Consider the following 20,642-nt stretch of genomic DNA (forward strand, 5'->3'; position numbering starts at 1 on the left):
ACGGATGTTGATTTCTAGTGGAAGGCAGGTGCTCGAGTATTTCAAAGATATATCTTGGAGTTATCATTTTCAAATGATTACTCCAAGAATATATATACATTCAAGTTGTCCTAATATAGCTCTGGATCCTGCAGAATATCAAAAGTCTATCAAAAGAAACTACGATGTCATAATCCTACACAAAATTACAATTATAAGTAACCAGCACAAAATATACATTCAATTTAAAACACATGTTTTTTTTAGTAGAAATAGATGTATTCTTCATAACAAAAAATGATTGATATTCCTGATTTACATGTTTATATTACAACAATTTACATACACAGAGGTTATTTTCAAAGTTAATGTTTAGAATGAAACTAGAAATTCAGCGGTGGGGGTTTTAAAACAAGGACATACAGAAAAGACATGATTTTACCGACGCACAAACATAACATTATCAACACTGAACTCTAACAATACATGAACACTATAACATATTCCAATGGATTGGACTCACAGCAAACGTACAGGAAAGTGTGTTGATAAAAATGTATTCAATAGAAAAATTATAAGATGAGCGATTCTACTAAATTACAGTTATCTAAACTTTATTAAACTTTAGTATTTTGTAGGTTATATATCGTTATATAATCTATTGTGATTGCAATCTAATTTACCTATCCTATGTAATCATGCACTATACAGAGCAATCAAATATTTCTTTGCTTCCTAAATCATCAAATTTTGCCATCAACCTATCAGGTAGCCCTCGATTAGAAGGGATGACATACTTTTGGAATTTTCCTATTGAGCTTTTCAGTCGGCTTTGAAATAAATATACAGTCGTGTTATGAAAGCGTGAAAAGACTTAAATGCAACAGAAATGAATGATGTTCAATTGAGTGCACTGAATGTAGTACAATAAAAACAAAGACTTCCACTTTCACAAGAACAACTAAGACACATCAACAAACAAACTCTTTTTTGACAAGTAGTATTGGTGATGATCAATTACAGACAAGGTGGACACAGAGGAAATTCCAAACCCATTAACATAAGCACATTTTGTATAATAGGCCCCTCTCTTACCAGGCAATAATAGATACACAGGGCCAACTTTGTTTAGTAACCCAAGACGTCTTTGTGAAGTAACTCAGTTTAGATAATTCAATTCGATCGAACCGGCTCACAAAAACGCCTCCAGTTAAATTGTCATAGCAGCCACCATATTATTAAGAGGGATTTATTCATATAAGTCTATATCTTTGACCGGTATATCAATATATCTCAGCATGACACAATTTATTTGGCTTTTTCATTTTCAATCAAATAATGTTATAATTCTCTATTTTTGAGAAATCATTTTCTATTTGCAGCAGTCAAGAGATTTCTAATTAGGAATGATTATCAATAAGAGTTTGACAGCAGTATCAGAGCACTCGATGCTCTTAGTGAAGCAAAAATGCACGGCACTCTGAATTACCCCAAAAGTGCCGGATAAATTTTGTAATATTCATTCAATAGTCAAACCATTCGACTAGGACCTGGGCCTGAAACGAAGCTCGAAAAATACATCACTCTGATCAAGAATCAATTTTGAAACAACATATTTGGCACGTTGACTAGGAAAATGAAGCCTCACAGATGAACCACATCAATAACATCATCTTCATCCAAATCCACATCATTCGGGGTTTGAGTCGGTAAGATCTCTTCGCCGTCAAAGAAAAACTTCAACTTTTTCAAATCGACAGTCCGTTCAACAGAATATTTCAACATAGCTTTCTGAAGAGGCTCATCCTGAAATTGATTATAAAATATGTATGGCTTTGAGCTAGAACTTATGCATTCTTTGAATGTTTCCCCAATACAGAGGAACCATAGGTTAGGAACATATTTTTGGTCTCCTGAAGTTTGTTGTAACGACGAGGTATCTTAATTACCTTCATTAAACTGGCCGACAGTTTAGTTTTATATCCTTTCGTTTGCAGGAATATTTTGATACCTCCACTGCAGATTTCCTCGGCCAATGGTTGGTCGTCGCATTGCACGGTGAAACCTTCAATATAACAATACCACACATAAAGTTAAACAAACTAGAAAATAATCAATCCAACAATCAATATTGAGAAGACTGCCGATTCCTTTTTAAAAGGAATACATCATCCTAAAAGTTTTAGAATGATGTATTTCATGAATAACTGCGTGGCAGAAACATGCGTGAACATGCTAGCGACTATGACAAAATTCGATAATTACTGTACAATATTTGATAATTGACAAAATGCAAGAAATTGAACAAAACTTACTGAGAATATCAGCTACAGTGAGATTGTGTTTAGCGGGTGTATCATAGGGACGAATTGTCGCATCTCTGACGAGTAACATACATCGATCCGATGGTAGACCTTCTTTTGCCGCCATTTCTACAATAACTCGATGAAACGGTTCGTCCTGAGTCATACAGATCCTGTGAATACCCGATCTACTCCGTACTTTAATGATGATTGCTTTCTGAGCGACCGGTGACAGCAGCGTGACGTCGCTAAATGAGTCATCGATCCCTGTTTCCTGAGTGTTTATTGACGAAATGTTTGACAGCACTTTTACGTGATCAAGACTCCTACAATAAAGAGTGAATTAATGTTATCATTAAATAAAATTTCATTTTGTTGAAAAGGTAAAATGAGAAGCTAGACTTGACCAGTTGTGACAGCTGTAAATTAGTCAAAAACCTTCATAGGCTACATGGTTACTGGGAGTACCAAATCTCTATATGACGTCCATGTTACCGGGGCGTCAAAACTATTGTGAAAACTTATAAAATCTCCTAGTAAGGGTAGATTTCATAGTACCGCGGTGATGAATTTTTGGGTGGAGCATTTCAAGGATTACGCATTACTATATTTTACATTTTCTTAGGTGAGGAAGTCAAAAAGGACCCTGGATCTGCACCTGTCATTAAAGTGATGAACCTTCACACAAGTTACTTTTCCGAACCAAAAAAGTATGCAAGCAATCAACGTCATATATTTTACCTCAATGCATCTTTAACATCTTTTTTCTGTCTCTTTTTGCGCTCGGGTTGAGCTATATTAGGCGGTGGTGTTGGGGGAGGGGGTGGCGGAGAGGGGGATCTATTCGGAGTTCGATCATCAACGTACAATGTACTCGAATCTGGAGAATAACATCTACAAAAACAATAGAACGTAAAATGTTTAATACCAAAAATCCACCTGGTAATCTAAACTACTCAGAAGTCCGGATTCTTTACCCGGTATCGCGTAAAGTTTCACTCGGTGAATTCTCTTTTTCGCTGCTGGATCTTGTAACGCGGTTAGTTCGAGCTCTCAAACGAACATTTGAATTACTGATCCCTTCTTCTACAAAACATGGAGAGTGAATCGTCATAATATATACATTCACAAACAAACTAATACAAACACGTACAAATTTTTGCAATTTCGATGAAGAGCCATTCCTATGAATAAGAAGTGAAATGTAAATGTCAGCCTAGGCATATAATGAAGAGAAAATTCTCATGCCAAGATTGCTGCTTGCCTCCCACTTGAGACATTACCGCTAGAAAATGAGAAGAGCTACGCAATTATTTGGCAAAATCATGCCTAATGTCTATTTCAACCTGACTTGAGAGCATTCCAGGTGGCCTAGCTCAGTCAGTTTTCGTGGTACATACCTGATAAAAGTCTTATAAGGACCAGAATGCATTGGCAGTCGACCTAAATCATAATTTTTTAATCCATTTGAAACTGTATTGAAGGATATCCAAAAAATCTGCATTGAGAGGGGTTCCTGAGAGAAAAGAGACTCCATGATTTGAAAGTTTAACAATATGTCTCCATGCCTACCAACAGAAACTTGATACGTAGGCATGGAAACATATTGTTAAACTTTCAAATCATGGAGTCACTTCTCTTCATTTAACCCCTTTCAGTGAAGACTTTTTGGATATCCTTCAATACAGTTTCAAATGGATTAAAAAATGATGATTTAGGTCGACTGCGTGTCCTTTCTGGTCCTATTAAGACCTTTATCAGGTATGTACTACCAAAAATTAGTGAGCTAGGCCGGCCGGAATGCTCTCAAGTCAGTTGAAATAGACATTACCACAAATTAAATTTTGAAATGAATTCGAATCTTCACCTATCAGTACTTACCATCAGAAGATGCAGCCGTTTCTTTTGCTATTAAATTCAAACCCTTATTTTGGAATGACGTAAAACACTGATTCACTTTGTTTGTGTAAACACACGATTTCGCCGACGTTTCAACCGCCGAATTTAAAGATTTATTATTGTTGATTTTGCCTCGGATCGTCTTCCTGCTGATGTTCCGCACTGTACGTGACGGCTTCTTTTTTGTCGGAGGCGAATCAGTGTTCGAATCGCTGGATAATTCTTTAACCACCGGCATCGGTTTGCTCTTTTCATCGACACTCTCGTTAAATGAGCAGTCGAAATTCGGCAACTTCAAAGCATTACCCTGATCAAAGAAAATTGGTTTATTTTAGTAATTAGTATGACCAATCAATAACATTTCTGAGGAGGCATTCTTACTCCTAGAGTCGTTTTAAGACGTTGATCGATGAAAGCTTATTCAAAGACCCTACGTCAAAGACTCAATCAAGACATTAGATTGCTCAGATAACTTACGCGGAAGTTGGCTTTAGCGTTGTTAGAACTTCTTTCCAATTCTTCATCGCTGGACAATACCAAAACATCCGCCATTTTAACTCTCAGATTCTTCTCATCGCCGATAGATGGCGCTCGTCCAATCAATTTTTTGCTGCCTTCATTTACAAAAACATGAGATGAGATATAAACAAAGGAATTAGGAACGATGGTAATGTACGGTACGGAGTGGATAATGAAATATGTCTAGCTAAGGCCTCGAAATAAGAGGAAAAGAGATGACGTCCTGTCGGAAGATAGATGGCGCTGCAATAGTAAGTTGATGTGTCAAAATGTCAAAATTTCCAATTCTAACTCGAATTTACGGTTATTATCAAACATAAGATGCTGATAATGTGAATTAAAGGAAAGAACTGAATTATACCCACCATTCTTCAGACAGTCTTTACATCTTTTTAGTCTTAAAACCCGGAAAAATGTGTTTAAACCGTGCGCCGGTTCAGTCAATTCAATACAAATTTAAGAGAAGACTGAAATTTATTTCAACTGTTTTCATTGTGGGTTGAAATGTACAAACATCTATAGCTGGAGAAAATATGAAACTTCTCATGTATTTCAATGCTGCTAATATTTCCCTTTTAGATGAAATTCTGCAAGAGTGCCTTTTTGTCGCGAAATGATTAGTCCGATGAATATGGGTCTTTCCTAGTTTGATAGCGAGTCTTTGTAAGGTGTGAGAAAAATGAATCTTAGACCTATAACTCGGAAGATACCTCTCGGTTTTTGGTACGGAAGTCTAAGTTTCTTCCAATCGATGCTTCACAACTTATTTCTGTTGTACCACATCGAAACGTTCGTTTCCGTTTATAAAATAGACAAGACTTCATTTTGGATCGGCGAAACGATATTTCTCATTTGGAATTCGTGTAACGACCCGCTTTTCGGTTGGATCAGCGATAAAAACCTTCTGAAAACCGCGGATGAAGTTCCGGTGCCTAACATCGTCCAGAAACGATTATCAGCTCTCGCGTGGAACGGACCCCTTTACGGATTATCGTTTATGACTTTCTGGTTTGAATGGGCTCCGCCGGCGATTCAATTTACAGTTTGTTTATGTCTTTACGATGGATTTCTAACCGTCATTGATTTACACCATTCGGCGTTGTTGGCTGATTTAGCTGTCAGCGCGGAAAAAAGAACTCGTCTGAATTCTTTCTGCTCGGTTTTCTGCGCTCTAGGATCGCTGTCGGTGTTCATGTCGTATTTGTTCTGGAAACACAATAATATGTTTCAGTTTAAGTTGTTCTGCGCTATCCTGGCTGTCATATCGATGGCTGGATTTTCGTTCGTCTGTAAAATCTTGAGGAAGTATTACATCAAAATTGCGAAAAATGAAATTGCACAAAATCAGGATTTTCATCCAGTAAGGTACGTTATATCAGCTGAAATCCTTTTTGAAAGATAACTTCATTCGTCTGATTAATTTCTTTGATTGATCAACTTCTTCATAAATTATAACTAATTCTTTAAATAGTGTGAACTTTTACCAACTCTGATTTGTCACTTTCATTTTGTTTATTTGTTATATTTCAGAAGCTGTGATTATGGTCACTACTCTCAACCTGTCTCCAAAACTACAGACTCGATGAAATCATTTCTTCATCAATTGATCGGCCAGAAAAATTTTATATGGTTTGCTTTGATGAATCTTATCCAGGTCTGGTAACCGGTAGTTTCATGTACATTCAGTAGAACCCACTTAATTCGGATTGTTTGTGACTGAGAAATTCATTCGGTTTATGAGAGGTCCATGAATTAATCTGGATTAAACTGAGCCGAATTAAATGTGTTCGACTGTATATGTTTAGGAGCCAGTCCAACTTTGATCCCATTTTATACGTAATACCCCTACCTTCTGTTACAGGTCTTTCACTGCCATTTTAACAGCAATTTTTTCCCGTTATTCCTTGATAATTTGGTGGCCGAGTCGATTTCGCCAACTGCTGCATCTATCCTGCTGGGTAAGGATTCTTGTCTGACAATTTCAGCTATATGATTACTTATATTTGGCGATTACTGACGATAAATGTGTATATTTGATATTGCAGGTATATCATTTGTAGCTCCTCACGTGAATAATCTTTATTTCCTGAGTTTATGTCGTAAATATGGTGTATACAAGGTCATTCAAGTTCTGTTTCTCGTTAAACTGGTGCTCTGCATGATTATGTTTTCCTTAGGACCGAGTCATGTATGGATGCTCTGTCTCTTCATAGCAAGGTACTTCATATTCAAGCACTGTTTTTCTAAATTGACATTTCATTTTGTAATTGTGGTAGAATTGTCAAAATGCTCGAGAAATATCTAAAAATTCTCATGGCTGTTAAATGAGGAGGTCGTCGATTGTCTGGACGAGATATATCCCATGTATTCTGGGAAGGGCAATGAGTTTGAAAAAGGTTTAATTGGAATGGGATGTAGTGTCATGTATATTTTGTCAGTCCATTTTTTGCGAGCACTGCTTGGAATAACAATTCAGATCGGCTAAATCTTTTCAATTTCTCTTTTCAGTAATCGTGTTTTTACAGAAGGAACGTGTAAATTGTTGAATCTGGTGATTAGCGATTTAGTAGATGAAGATTATGTAATTCATTGTCGCCAACAGGCTGTGTCTGCGTTAATGTTTGGAATGACTGCGTTTCTATCAAAACCAGGTCAAACCTTCGCTCCACTTATTGGCACATGGTTACTTTCCGTTCAAACTGGTGCGTTGACTTACAATACACGATACACTTATATAAATTGATTTAGTAATTTCTTCATTAATTTGCTGACACTTCTATTTTCTTGAAATTCTAGGGCATGATATATTCCAATCCGGTGGTATGGACGGCTCCATAAAACTAGATATACAGAAACTAGACATCGAATCAAAACAGGTTTATAAGAGAGGCTGTTTTGATATTCTGATCTACGTGCCAGTTGCCTGCGCAGTACTTCAGCTTATAGCGTGGTCCAAGTTCACTCTTCACGGAAAACGACTTCGTTGGATCAAACAAGTCCGAGCCGGAAGTGAACACAGGACTGTCTAGTTTATGTGTGTGAACATAATTGAAGTATGCAACCTGCTTAAACAAAATTATGTCATCAAATACATATTTATTTCCATCCTCTGTGTTCAAAAGCAAATTCATCAAAAATCAACTGATATAAATAGTGCTGTCGAGAAATTTCTCTGACCAATATTGTCATTCTAAATTCAAGACATTACCGAAAATATCTTGCACCAATGTACGTATACAACCAGCAGTAAATAAGGTACACACTGATTCTGTTTTAAGGGAGATAATGATAGTATTTTACTATAAAATATTCATGTTGTTTAAGGAAAATATTATATTTATATCTACAAAAATAAACCTGCCATATTTACATCTTGATATCAGAGTAATTAATTGAAAATCCTGATGGAATTTAGGAGAGGATGTTCTTCATCTGTTTTGATCTTCCACTGATGACAAAAATGGCTGGCAATAGCTGATGATCAATCAACTGAATAGGATTCGTGAGGATATTTAACCCAGTATATTGCTATTGTATGACAGTGCAAGAAGATAGTGATAACTGAATACTTTAAAAATATAGTTTATTTCAAAACAGAATAAAAGAGACCGAATGATTCATAGATACTTCATCTATCACACTACATCAGGTGGTTGTATATATTTTAGACATAAAGTTGCCAATACAAAAGTCATTGTTACAAGTGTATACATTCCCTCGTAGAGTATCTTCGGTGAGAAAACAGTCCACACGAAGAGATGATACCTTAAAACCATAGCATTTATCGAGAAAAAAGCTATGACGATACATCTAAATAGTAATATACTGGCACAACATACTATCACATCCTGATGTGACCTACAAAGATGAAAATGATAAAAATCCACGGTTATGTTAAAAAATACTCCCGAAGAGCTGATAAAGATTGATGAGACAATGGACTGACCTTTTACGCTTCTTTGATACAAGGAGTTTAATAAAACTTGTCATCCAGAATAGAGGTCCTATGAATGTTGATATAGCCATCAAGATACCTATTATAACCGGATTATAGCCAGATAAACCTACATAACCAGCAGATACATCAACTGTACTGATACTGTTTGAATTACCCTATAAAAAATAGTAGTGAAATGTGTATAGAGTATTGAAGGCTGTGAATCCTTACAATTCATGCGAGTATTTTACTAACCTGCTGAAAAAATGCTGCATTTCCGATCCATAGATATATAATCATCACAGTAAACTGAGAATTCTTTAATTTCGGAATGATGTTTGAACTGAGTAAATGCTCTAGTAGTATATTCATCGAGAATTGTACAATATTATGCGGTCGTAAGAGTAATAATCCTAGAACGCATAACGCGCATTGTCCATCGACAAAAGTTCCTTCATATCTGACATCCATGAAGCTTAGTTTCGAAGAGAAACATTGTTTTAATAGCGTCGAAACTACCATCGCGAACAAAGCTGCAAAAACGATTTGTGCTTCAAATATTCCCCTGATAAAGAGAAAGGATATCATATTAAATTATCGTTTCAGCTTGCTGTGGCATATACTGCATACAGTTATAATGAGATAGAATGCAAACTTACTTTGAACTGGGATTATTGGCGAAAGGAAGCCACAAATAATCTGTCCTGGCTCGGAACAAATATATCACCAGCAATGAAACAGCAAGAAGTAACCGATAGACTGGAGTCAATCCTTTTCTGATAAATATTACGTAAGTCATGCACAATGACGAGCACACCAACGCTGACAGCCAGTTCTTATTTTCAGGTCTGCGAGAAATTTATCAGTTTTAGGTTTTCATTTGCTCAATGATAAGATGTACTGATAGGAATGTTATCGCATTTACCTGACTAACCAGTCACCGATATCAGGAAGATGAGACCATTTATCCCCAGTTTGATTCCAAGCCCGCAAAATCCGATTCAAGATGAACACAGAACCGATGAAAATATAGTCGATGAATCTACTATTTTGTTTCCCATTCGTCGAGTCTTCTTTCACCAGGAGAAAATTTTCGCAGCTATCATCGTTGATTTGTGAAGTTTCTATGTTGACAAAATGCATCTGGACAAGCCGAGCAAACATGGCTATATAAACAGTTGTGGTGAAGAAATACCAGGTCTGATGTTCTTCTTCAACAAAACTGCTCGACATCAGTGATAATGCATGGCCAAGTGTACCGAGAATAAGCAGTATTGTACCTGATTTCTTAAAGCGAGTTAACTAGAAAGAATGGAATATCATTTTAATTTGGGATGAATTATACAAAGGCATATTATATATATTGTCATTATGACTCACCATTGAACAGATTAATTTAGGCATTCCTGATGTACATAATAATATCCATGAGATTTGGAGAGCTAATCCACAATAAAACATCCCTACTGCAGTTAGGTGTAAATGTGTTTTCGGACATAGTGTCTCTCCTTTGTATGAACTAGTACAAATGACAACTTGAACAGTCGCAATCACAAAAAGGCTCAGAATCGGAAGCCATATAGATAAGGATGTAGGTACATTTACTGGTTGAAAATCATCTTGAATGATGGTTATATATGAGAGCATTACCTGTAAAATAGAGGTGAACATTCATAACCTGTCAGATCAATGAGTCCCAAACAGAACGGAATATGCTTACCATCCAAATGATCATTATTCCAGTGATGATCGCATGCATGTCATATTGTAACAATGATTTACTTAGTGAATTCCTCATTTTGATAGCAGCGCTTGAGTATAGATTGATTATCTTGTGATAATGATCACTTATTGCACCTTGTTTCAACCAATCCATATGAGCTTGATATGCCCTGTTGTACGAATCCATTTCTAAAAGTTTTAAAATGTACTTTTTAAGTAAAACTTCAAAAACTAAATCTTTTAAATGGTCTCATCATACCTTGTCCTCCTCCAGTACCAATATTGAGACTATACAGATTAGCTATTTGCTTCGCATTTTGATAAAAGGCTGTTAATTTCTCCTTCGGTGAATAACCTTTCAGTCCTTCCTTACTGATAACACCCAAGTTATTAAGTGGAATCGGTAATCCGAGTAACACAGACAGCAAAGGTACTGTATCAATTTGATAAATATCGGGGCGATTGTTCACTAGAAATATAGAAGCAGTAGCACGTCAATTCAAGAGCAACTAGATAATGAATATGGCTTATTCAAAACAATTTGTACATACCGCTGATGTTACGATCAGCAATCATGATGAAAGGAGTAATGGTTTCACTGGGTGATGATCCACCGTGACTGCCTTGATCACTCATTCCATGATCGCCACAAACCACTAACAGAGTTTCTTTATCTCCCTGTAACTATATCATAAGAATAGAATTCAACTATCTGATATGTTAAATTAGTCACCAATAATTCAAGATGTTTCACAAACCTGGATAAGTTCTTTATCTAATTTTTCGATAATTTGGTCCATTTCGTTCAGTTTTGGAGGGACTAGAGGGCTCTTCGGTCCCGCTGTATGTCCGATATGATCCAATCCCAAATAGTGCAGTATCAGCACATTCCAGTCAGAGTTTCTGATTTCATTATCAAGATGCCGAGTGACATTTACATCCACCTAATCAGATAACAATTTTTTTCAAAGTGTTAGCCATTTCATGAAAAGTAATAATTCCACAAATACTTGGTTGAAGGATGAATTACCTCGGTATAATCTGTAACAAAGAATGAAGTTGTTCCTTCTGATCTGATGAAATGATGAGGAAATAGACGTAACCAAGTATCATCACCATAAAAAACCAACTTTCGTTCATTTCTGTAAAGTTGCGTAATCAAGTTGTCTATTCTTAATTCTTGTGAATCAAAGTTAAGGACGACATCTATAAACCCAGGGATATCACCACTTGTCATTGCCTATAGATGTAACACATAAATATGAATAATTTATTTGCGTTCATATTATCAATAATAATATCAATGCTGGTTATGCAATAATGGATAATGAAATACATAGGGAAAGGAAGTATTCACTTATAAATACGTAGGCTACGGGGTAATTTACATTTTAATCATTACCTTTATTCTGGGCATAGTAACAGTAGGAGGATGGGCGGATGCAGTGTATGTTTGAGTTCGGGATGAATTTATCATCTTCGAAAGATACGGCATATCTATCGATTCATACACGTTATCAGCTCTCAAAGCATCAATCAGAACTACTACCATCCGATCATAAAGTGAACGCAGTCTTTGCCCATCGACTGAAACATTTGGATAAATGTAACCAATATGATTAAGCATGTCATACAGTGGATGATATATAAACAAGCCTCAGATAAATCACTGAATGGTGGGAAAACTTACCATTTGCGAGTAAATCTGAATCATTATGAACAGCGTATCCTTCTAAGTGATTTTTACTCGGAAAAAAGCCTTTCATAAATACAGCAAATCCTGATAAATGCATAAATGCTATGATCGCGATTAGCCAGCTCATATGACCATGACGACTGCTGTTCATTGTTTCACTTTTTTTTAACCAAACTAGAAAAACATACGAAGGTTACATATAATAGCACATATTTCTAAAAGCTTCAATCGGCAGAATGAGTGTTCTCAATTAATGTTTGCATCTTAGAATGAATAGACCAAACTTAAATAGCTGTACTGTAACATTGTATTTCACTTGAACATTATCATTATACATAGATATAACAGTAAGACAGTACTCTATATTTCCCATAAGTAATGATGAATTAATGTACATTTGCATTGATAATGTATATTTGCATTGAAAATGCTGAAACGATATCTGGGATTCGAACCCAAAATCTCGGATTAGAACTCATCAAGTGACATTTGGCTCATTTTTCCTTTAAATTGCCAATTATTTTTGAGGCTTGTAATTTACATTATTATTGAATAATAGCAGGAGTTCATTAAAGTATTTTGAAAGAATACTTATTTAGTTTAACTTACCAAAAACAACTTTTACAATTTCTTTCCTGTCAAAATATTCATTACATCTGCATTCAACATTCTAACCAGAGACAATTCTCAAGGTCGTTGAGCTAGTTGCACTTACTCGTGTGAAAATCTTTCATTTTCTCATAAAAACGTCTAAAAAGGTGCTAAAATCAGGTTAATATCTAGTGTAGATGAGCCTAGAGGACGAACATGTCTTCAGGAAAACGTCCCGAGCATCAAGCCCCGCCTGAAATAGTATGTATGACTGAAATAAATTAATGAAATTGAAGAAATACTTGCGTTACTACTTACTACACTCTAGAATTACGTACTGCTTATCAATGTACTATTGTTTACACCTTTTACTTCTAGTTTTATAATGAAAGTGAAGCTCGAAAGTATACGTCAAAGTAAGTTGAAAAATGAACATGTTATTTCAAGTGCCACATAATTCAATACACTACACATCAAACAGACTCCAAACATCTATAAAACTCTTACTTCTTTTCAATTTCAGTTCACGTATGATTGAAATACAACAGAAATTATCAGAGAGAGCGATAGAATTGTTAGCACTTCCTGATGATGTGCCTTGTTTAGTGTTAGATATAGGGTCTGTAACTATCTTATATCACCCGGTATGAATCAATGAATCAACTTCAATCGATGATACTTGTTTTATCTGCGTTGTTTTTTATTTCTAGATGCGGTTCTGGATTAAGTGGAGAATGTTTGACCGATCAAGGCCACATTTGGGTTGGAATGGATATTAGCTCTGATATGTTAGGTAAATAAACACCGACGAATCCTAGTCTAAAACTTATAGATCCAACAGTTTCATTACCGGTAGATAATGATATTCATCATTTGCTGTTTGTATTACGTGTTTAGATATAGCTGTTGAGAGAGAAGTGGAAGGTGATCTGATTTTAGCCGATATGGGTTATGGCATGCCATATAGACCAGGATCTTTTGATGGTTGCATCAGGTATGATACTGCTTGAAATACTTGTCAAATAGAAATGTTACATGCACCCAAATTGATTAAGAAAACTAACTAATTATTCATTGCAGTATCTCGGCGCTACAGTGGCTTGGTAATGCTGATAAGTCGTATCATAATCCAGCTAAGAGACTGTACAAGTTCTTTTCAACACTTTATGCTACGTTGGTATGGATTAATAACTAAGTGTATTGCTGAAAGAAATTCAGATTCCTATTGCATTTCAAATTTACTTCATTGTTATTTCAGGCAAGAGGAAGTAGAGCTGTGTTCCAGTTGTATCCTGAAAGTAGTTCTCAGGTAATTTGTTAATCTCTTATATTATAGGGTGTTCTTTCCTCGCTTTGTGTATGACATCACTCTTTTTGCTCATCTTTTTATAGTTAGAACTGATAACACAGCAGGCAATGAAAGCAGGTTTCACTGGTGGTCTCGTTGTTGACTATCCAAATAGTTCAAAAGCTAAAAAGTGAGCGAAATTCAAAGACAATTGTACTCATACAACATAATGATTAACACATATCTCGATTTTCCTGTATCAAAAAACATCTGAGCGTATCGAGAGTTGACATGCTGTTGTTTTCTTTCAGAATGTTTCTTTGTCTGTTAACTGGTGGTCAGACACAGTTACCTGCTGCATTAGGAACGGAAGCTAGTCAAAGTCAATCAAACCAGATATCTTTCACTAATAAAAGGTACCATTTTTGATAGTCTACAAACAAATTTGATGAAATATTCCATTTTGATTTTTATACAAATGCGATATATATGTTAACAGGGAGAAAATGAAGAAGATTCGAGGGAAACCTCCAAAGAAATCTCGCGATTGGATTTTAGAGAAAAAGGAAAGGCGCAGACGTCAGGGAAAGTAAGTTTATTCAGATATAGATCATATATCGGGAGATTCTGTGTAATAACATCAAAACATTATTGATAATTTTAGGGAAGTGAGAGACAACAACAAATACACTGGAAGAAAAAGGAAGAATGCTTTCTAATAGTAGAATGTATACTTTTATATTGTAAATATCAATGATAAATGGAAAAAAAATGGAAGTGAAATATGTATTCTTCTGTTTGTTTTGTATTGGATTCTCAATTTCGGAGCTGCTTCAGATGTTGAAGAGTTTCAATATTTCAGGAGTTTTTGAAGTGATCAATGTTGTAGTAGTGGTTGGACAGTCGACAGTAATGCACAATCAGGGGACCTCAGTGTTAGCAAATATTGATATGTGACGATGACTTAGCCGAATATATGGAAAAATATATGGTAACCAACTATAGTCGATTTTGACCGAAGATCTTTATTCCGTTCGTGCCAAAAGCTATAGTTCGTTAATTCAGTCATGGAGGTCTCTCGTACCTGTTTATGAGGTCCAATACAATCATAGAATATAAAAAAGAAATATCGAGTATGGTTTGCACCCTACTTTGGATTGGGCTGTGTATGTAGAACTGGCTGAAGAAGCGATTTCCTTCAAAATTCTCAAAACGACAACAAAATAGTTTCATTCATTCTACATGATTATAACTGTTTATTAGTGGTCTTTCTATTCACATGATAATGCTTACAATTTGTACAGAGAGAGCAGTGAATATGTACATACACAGCAACTTGCACAACATAACAGGAATAGTTGAAAAAAATATCTTGGTCAACGGCAAACGCTACTAAATCGCGCCAACGAATTATGGCATTGCTTCGTCACCAAGATATATAGTCATGATTAAAATTCTATCAGTAAAAAACATTCAAACTAAATGATACCTCGTATGCTTAGAGAGGGAAAGTCTGGAATGAGACAAAACTCTTCTGGGCCAGTTTTTAAAAAGGTAATAAGCGCTTGAAGAGGAAATGAGAAGGAATATAACGTTCATTAACAGGTTATATATCATCACCACAGTCAACAAACGTGTTTCTAACAACAAAATTTTAACGGAATTGTATTGCTTATAAGTCTTTTTAAAAACTTAATAAATAAAAGGACATTTTTGTAGTCCAAAAAAATGTACATAGATTTGTAAAAATGCGTGAAACAACAAGCGATATTCAATGAAAGATTAATCCGCGTTCAACAGGCGATTCACATGATAAGAAAACTGTGGATGAAGATATTTGTATTTGCTACTTATTCCTTTATTCAAAATGACTAAGTCGTTGAAACAATGACTACACGAACTAACTACGAAAACATGAATAAAATCAGAAGAAACTCAAAAGTTATTTGGGATCAGGGAATATAGAGATATGCCTCAAACCAGTGAAACTTTTAGCCCATGATACAAAATATTTCTAATCTCAAATATCTGCACTACATGGATATGTTACACATGTATGATTATAATGTGATATAATAGTATTAATAATAATAATGATAATAATAATCATATAATTATTAATGATGATAATATTGAAATGTGTTATACATTATTGTTACTGATCGATAAAATAGCATATTAAAGTATAAAAAATCTCTATTTTTACAAACACCTCTGTAAAAGTTGAACGCCCATCTAATTTATAGTACAGAATCAAATCAGAATTTACACAATGTTTTAAACATGCACAGTCATTACATAATTCTGCAACACAGGACTCCCATAAAGAATTTTCACGAACTTTGGTTTTTAAGTATAGTCAACCTTCGATATACCATCTACATCGGATTTTCAGGGTTTTGGCTGTATAGAGAATGTAGCGGGTTAATTTTCTGACTAGTTCCAAGACAAAATGCAGATGTTCCACACTTTGACGTGGAGAATAGATAATAAGTTTAAAACATTCTGATTAAAAAGAAGAATAAAAGCGAATTTCATTCATCAAAAATTAAAAACAAAAGGACACGAAGTTTTGAACTCTCGCTAGAGATCATCGTCTTCTCTAGCGAGAGTTCAAAACTTCGTGTCTGATTTTAACCTGTAATAAATAAAAATCGCTTTCACTCTTTTAAACTTTGTATATAGCGGATTTTAAACTTATTGCAGATATACCGTTTTTAGATAAAAACCCTGCGTTAGGCAGGGTGGCGGTATATCGGGGTCGACTAAAGTAGAACGAATTCATCATTCAAATAAATGTTTGGACACACTTGCTAACGCCAGGTCTGCCAGCATCTTCGTGGTCATTCGAGGCTTCTCAATATATACACGGGCCAGTAAGGAACTCAGGAGAACGTGCATTTTTGTTTCAAAAAAACCTTAGAAATGATTTCAATCACAGCAACATAGAACATTATGTAGCTACGTACAAACCTGCAAAGAGTTATCAAAGCGTTTGTAGATAGAGCTAGAAGCATGAGAAATGGAGTGAAGTATTTATCTACGTTAAGTAGCAAGATAGTTAGAAGTTTCACTTTATACTCTTGATCGCCACACTTTTGATGACGTTTGGGCGAAAAATTGAACACAGATCGAAAATCAATGCAGACGATATGTCGTTTACGTGTGTTATTCACATTCAATTACTTATTAGTTTGCATCACTCCACGAGCTCCAGGTGGAAAATACTCGATGGCAAATAGTTGATGACGAATTGTTTTCTTCGGTATTCGACTTCTCTGTGTATAAACAAAGTTTTATTTAGCTCCGCAAACAGAAATATATTCGATTTTGTCGTAAAAATATATATATGTACAACATTTCAAAATATGTTTGATGTATCGTCGTCTTACTGTCTGATCACTCTAACAATGACGACATTGTCATTTTACATTTGTATATATATATCATACTGGCTTTAGGCTTATCTAAGCTTGTTGAGAATTTTGAATGTCAAGAGGATAATTAAATTGAAAAAAAGAAATCTATTAACAAACTGATCAATAGGTCGAGTTCGATGACACTGATGTATGCGACGCAAGAAAATCGTATCCTAGATTTAATGAAGCGTATGAAATAAAGTACATTTACATTTTTAGCTGAATATACCTTATAGGCGTAACCGTAAACTACGTACATATAGAGATATAGTAGAGTCCAAGTTTATTGTCTTTTTCTTTGTTTGTTTTATCATATTATATAGAAAGGAAGAACGTTAGACCACAAAAACACAACACGAAAGTGCAGCTTATAATTATTATATGAAAGCTAGTATTTGCATATATTAAGAAGTTTAGAGGTTCTTTGTAACGATATGGCTATTTTTATGTATTAAGATGTGTTTTAAACTGACTGTATGTGATCTAATCATAGCGCCGCTGTAAAGATCTTTTGCAACAGCACCGAAATAACTCTCGAATCGACTAATTTTGATCACCATTTCGGAGAACAAAACTGATTACGTAAAATCAATTTTGTAAGACTATTTCTGATTACTCGTAGTAATCGCCGGCTCCATTGACGCGCTACGTTATTCTCTTTTAGATAAATGATATGTTTATAGATATGGGACTACGCGAGAAATCCTACAATAATTCAGCTTAAGATGTAAAGTTCTTGTATATATTTGAGCAACGTTTCGGCTGAAGACTATTTATCAGCCATCATCAGTACGCCCAATGATGGCTAATAGTCCTTAGCCGAAACGTTGCTCAAACCAGGAAAAGTGTGATGAGAACATCTGCTCAAACTATAGACTCTTTTTACTATAGAACTTTACATCTTTGGTGGAATTTATTGCGGGATTTCACTCGTATATTCAACTTACACGGATATTGTGTATCCTTTCGATTGATTATGATTACAGTGATATATTTCATCTCAGATCAGACCACGGCTAGTTTTTCTTTTTTTTCGTACGCGTACGTATCTTATATTTGCTAGGTATCTATATATTCGCAATTATACACGAGATATGAAGAAATTTGTACGTGATAATCTACCGGGTTTATGCTAGGTATATAAAATGTTCGAGTCATCGTAAGCATAATTATATGACTATTACTTATAACATAATTAATACGTTTTCATATACAAAACTGTGACTTAACCTTGACCATAGCCTCCTTGATGTTAGGATGTTATGCGAAAACTAGAATACAAATATAAAGTTTGCTAAATGATTTATAACAAGGTAAATTCTATAATTTCTATATATAACCGAAATGTTTTTGTATATATATATATGTATTTATATATATATATATAACATACCGTATAGGACTTATTTAAGTTTTGTGCATGCTTTGCCCTTTAATACGAGAAGATCGTCGTACGAGTGCAATTTTTCATAGTTATATTCTTGTCATTTAGTTGCCGTAACTGATCAACTTTATCCAAGAAATAGTATATATTATAATGAACCTAATATGCAATAAGGGCAACTTTCAGCGGAAAAGATATATAACCAATGATGTTTTTTTTTCAGTTAATTCAATACTTCTGAACGATACGTCATCGCGTTCATACATATATGGCCATGGTTAGATCCATACTATGAGATATACATCTATATATTATTTGAAGTAGATGATATTTCGACTAACAAATTGGTTAGATGATTGCGTCGTATATGGGTGATGTTACTACTTTCATTACTACACGAATCAATGGATGGAATCTATACGCGGAACGAGGTGTTAACTTTACATCTATATCGTACAACTCATCCTCCCCCGGCAGGGATTCGAACCTGATGGCATCGAGATTGCCACGGTACGAAACCCTGCCATAATCGACCGTGTGCGCAGATACATGCGCAGTTCAGATGATGTGATTTTTAGCCAATCAGAAATCCCGTTTTATTTTAGCCCGGGTTTTCCCATTTATAGTTCTTCCTTGAAATTTGCCTCAACGATTATACAACGAGCAATCTGATTGGTGCCGCCAGTTTTCGTTCGGAACGCTGCGCATGTACCTGCGCACCCGGCCTACTGATGCAGGGGTTCGTGCCGTGGCTGAGTGTAGCGATGCCATCAGGTTCGAGTCCCTGCAGAGGGAGGATGCGCACAACCGTAATAATCCTCGTCTCTGGAAGTTAGCAAAAATTCAACGATTTCAATTCGACGAGATTCAAAGAATTGTAGTAATAAACGTCATCGAAAAGTGACGATTCGAATCGACGTTCTGGCAATAGTTAGTCAGTACACACCATCTGGTTAAAAAATGTTATTACCTATATAACTGTCGACCTAACACGTAGAATATTTGAAAAATTATGCTATTTGTTCGCTATTTATGTGAAACGCTCCGTATTATGTGTCATATTCGTTCATGACACGGGACAAATGTGAAGACAACACCGTTTTTTTCTAGAATAGAGATTTCCAGCAGTAAAAAATTATCAGTAAAGCCAATTATCCAGGCAGTAGATAATAACCCACACGAGAGCAAAATATATGTAATCTCAATAACAAGCAGTTTCTTACAGTTATCCATGTCTGCTGGCTTTTCAATCATCAGATTCAAATACCCCACTGATTATTCGGTTGTCGTATCCTGCGTTGACTGTCGCAGGCGAGATGGTTTAATCGGTAATTTTTTCTTATTTCTGTCGAGTCTTCACGCAGTATCACAAACATCGCTTGTGCTCGGAAGCGGTTATCACATCAGAAAAACTAATAATTCCACTACTCCAAATCACAGTTTACAGCTTACCGTGTTATAACAATACAAAAACTATCTTATTAGCAGAGAAAAGGGCTTAATCTGAACTTGATGACGAAGTTTATATGTTATTTATTCTGAAAAGCACGTTCAGGACACTGAATTCTTCAGAATTCCACTAAGTATTTGAAATATACATCAATTCATCGAAGAAATGGTGGAATTTTTTTCTCATTTTCGTCACTGTATCTGTCACTATTTTGTTGTTGGATAGACTACTGACGTTTTTGATGTTTTATATGATGGCCTCGCCTTCCTCTAATTTTATGATACGAACGACTGATCGAAACTAAATCGGAAACAAACTCGGGTCGTTCATTTGTGTAAATGTGAGATTTCACCTGAAGTTGAATCAAGCAGCACGTAACTGATGACGACACACACTAACTGTTGTTGCAGAAATTCATCCAAGTACACCCCCTAACACTCCACACAATACTATTA

The 20,642-nt window shown here is 35.3% G+C and overlaps 4 protein-coding genes across 5 annotated transcripts; 2 read left to right on the forward strand and 2 right to left on the reverse strand.

The window, feature by feature from the left end:
- Window positions 1-293: 293 nt before the first annotated feature.
- LOC141899621 (uncharacterized) lies at window positions 294-4,743 on the reverse strand. The gene is made up of 7 exons (XM_074786035.1): window positions 4,659-4,743; window positions 4,164-4,488; window positions 3,260-3,368; window positions 3,024-3,176; window positions 2,295-2,608; window positions 1,929-2,044; window positions 294-1,785 (listed from the first exon to the last, which is right to left on the reverse strand). The coding sequence occupies exons 1-7, from the start codon at window positions 4,731-4,733 to the stop codon at window positions 1,624-1,626; spliced, it is 1,254 nt and encodes a 417-aa protein (XP_074642136.1). The 5' UTR covers window positions 4,734-4,743; the 3' UTR covers window positions 294-1,623.
- An 81-nt stretch (window positions 4,744-4,824) lies between these two features.
- On the forward strand, window positions 4,825-8,057 carry LOC141899785 (transmembrane protein 180-like). 2 transcript variants are annotated; one of them, XM_074786308.1, is made up of 7 exons: window positions 4,825-4,951; window positions 5,280-6,065; window positions 6,231-6,354; window positions 6,562-6,658; window positions 6,746-6,917; window positions 7,209-7,402; window positions 7,497-8,057. In XM_074786308.1, exons 2-7 carry the CDS (start codon window positions 5,380-5,382, stop codon window positions 7,727-7,729), a joined length of 1,506 nt encoding a protein of 501 aa, XP_074642409.1. In that variant the 5' UTR covers window positions 4,825-4,951; window positions 5,280-5,379; the 3' UTR covers window positions 7,730-8,057. The 2 variants fall into 2 exon arrangements, with proteins under 2 accessions (XP_074642409.1, XP_074642410.1); XM_074786309.1 differs by lacking the exon at window positions 4,825-4,951 and adding an exon at window positions 4,992-5,003.
- A 255-nt stretch (window positions 8,058-8,312) lies between these two features.
- LOC141898260 (GPI ethanolamine phosphate transferase 2, catalytic subunit-like) lies at window positions 8,313-12,699 on the reverse strand. The gene is made up of 14 exons (XM_074784088.1): window positions 12,665-12,699; window positions 12,050-12,229; window positions 11,762-11,946; window positions 11,390-11,599; window positions 11,118-11,303; window positions 10,911-11,043; window positions 10,619-10,828; window positions 10,358-10,548; window positions 10,018-10,287; window positions 9,563-9,939; window positions 9,297-9,485; window positions 8,893-9,202; window positions 8,647-8,813; window positions 8,313-8,558 (listed from the first exon to the last, which is right to left on the reverse strand). The coding sequence occupies exons 2-14, from the start codon at window positions 12,204-12,206 to the stop codon at window positions 8,336-8,338; spliced, it is 2,808 nt and encodes a 935-aa protein (XP_074640189.1). The 5' UTR covers window positions 12,207-12,229; window positions 12,665-12,699; the 3' UTR covers window positions 8,313-8,335.
- A 53-nt stretch (window positions 12,700-12,752) lies between these two features.
- LOC141900340 (18S rRNA (guanine-N(7))-methyltransferase-like) lies at window positions 12,753-14,716 on the forward strand. Its single transcript, XM_074787186.1, has 11 exons — window positions 12,753-12,907; window positions 13,025-13,062; window positions 13,170-13,265; window positions 13,357-13,439; window positions 13,544-13,640; window positions 13,727-13,823; window positions 13,905-13,955; window positions 14,039-14,124; window positions 14,246-14,350; window positions 14,434-14,523; window positions 14,599-14,716. The coding sequence occupies exons 1-11, from the start codon at window positions 12,863-12,865 to the stop codon at window positions 14,651-14,653; spliced, it is 843 nt and encodes a 280-aa protein (XP_074643287.1). The 5' UTR covers window positions 12,753-12,862; the 3' UTR covers window positions 14,654-14,716.
- The last annotated feature ends 5,926 nt before the right edge of the window (window positions 14,717-20,642 follow it).

Source organism: Tubulanus polymorphus, chromosome 2 (genome assembly GCF_964204645.1).
Source record: "Tubulanus polymorphus chromosome 2, tnTubPoly1.2, whole genome shotgun sequence".
NCBI classification, from domain to species: Eukaryota; Metazoa; Nemertea; class Palaeonemertea; order Tubulaniformes; family Tubulanidae; genus Tubulanus; species Tubulanus polymorphus.

Coding starts and splice junctions, on each gene's coding strand:
- LOC141899621 (XM_074786035.1), bottom strand. CDS start 4,733: ATGGCGGATGTTTTGGTATTGTCCAGCGATGAAGAATTGGAAAGAAGT. Junction 3,177..3,259: donor GAAACTTTACGCGATACCGG/GTAAAGAATCCG, acceptor TTGTTTTTGTAG/ATGTTATTCTCCAGATTCGA. Junction 1,786..1,928: donor TGTCGGCCAGTTTAATGAAG/GTAATTAAGATA, acceptor AATCAATTTCAG/GATGAGCCTCTTCAGAAAGC.
- LOC141899785 (XM_074786308.1), top strand. CDS start 5,380: ATGAATCTTAGACCTATAACTCGGAAGATACCTCTCGGTTTTTGGTAC. Junction 6,659..6,745: donor TGCTGCATCTATCCTGCTGG/GTAAGGATTCTT, acceptor TTGATATTGCAG/GTATATCATTTGTAGCTCCT. Junction 6,918..7,208: donor CTCTGTCTCTTCATAGCAAG/GTACTTCATATT, acceptor TTCTCTTTTCAG/TAATCGTGTTTTTACAGAAG.
- LOC141898260 (XM_074784088.1), bottom strand. CDS start 12,206: ATGAACAGCAGTCGTCATGGTCATATGAGCTGGCTAATCGCGATCATA. Junction 11,044..11,117: donor TAGATAAAGAACTTATCCAG/GTTTGTGAAACA, acceptor CTTATGATATAG/TTACAGGGAGATAAAGAAAC. Junction 9,203..9,296: donor GCCAATAATCCCAGTTCAAA/GTAAGTTTGCAT, acceptor TCTCTTTATCAG/GGGAATATTTGAAGCACAAA.
- LOC141900340 (XM_074787186.1), top strand. CDS start 12,863: ATGTCTTCAGGAAAACGTCCCGAGCATCAAGCCCCGCCTGAAATA. Junction 12,908..13,024: donor ATCAAGCCCCGCCTGAAATA/GTATGTATGACT, acceptor TTTTACTTCTAG/TTTTATAATGAAAGTGAAGC. Junction 13,440..13,543: donor TATTAGCTCTGATATGTTAG/GTAAATAAACAC, acceptor TTACGTGTTTAG/ATATAGCTGTTGAGAGAGAA.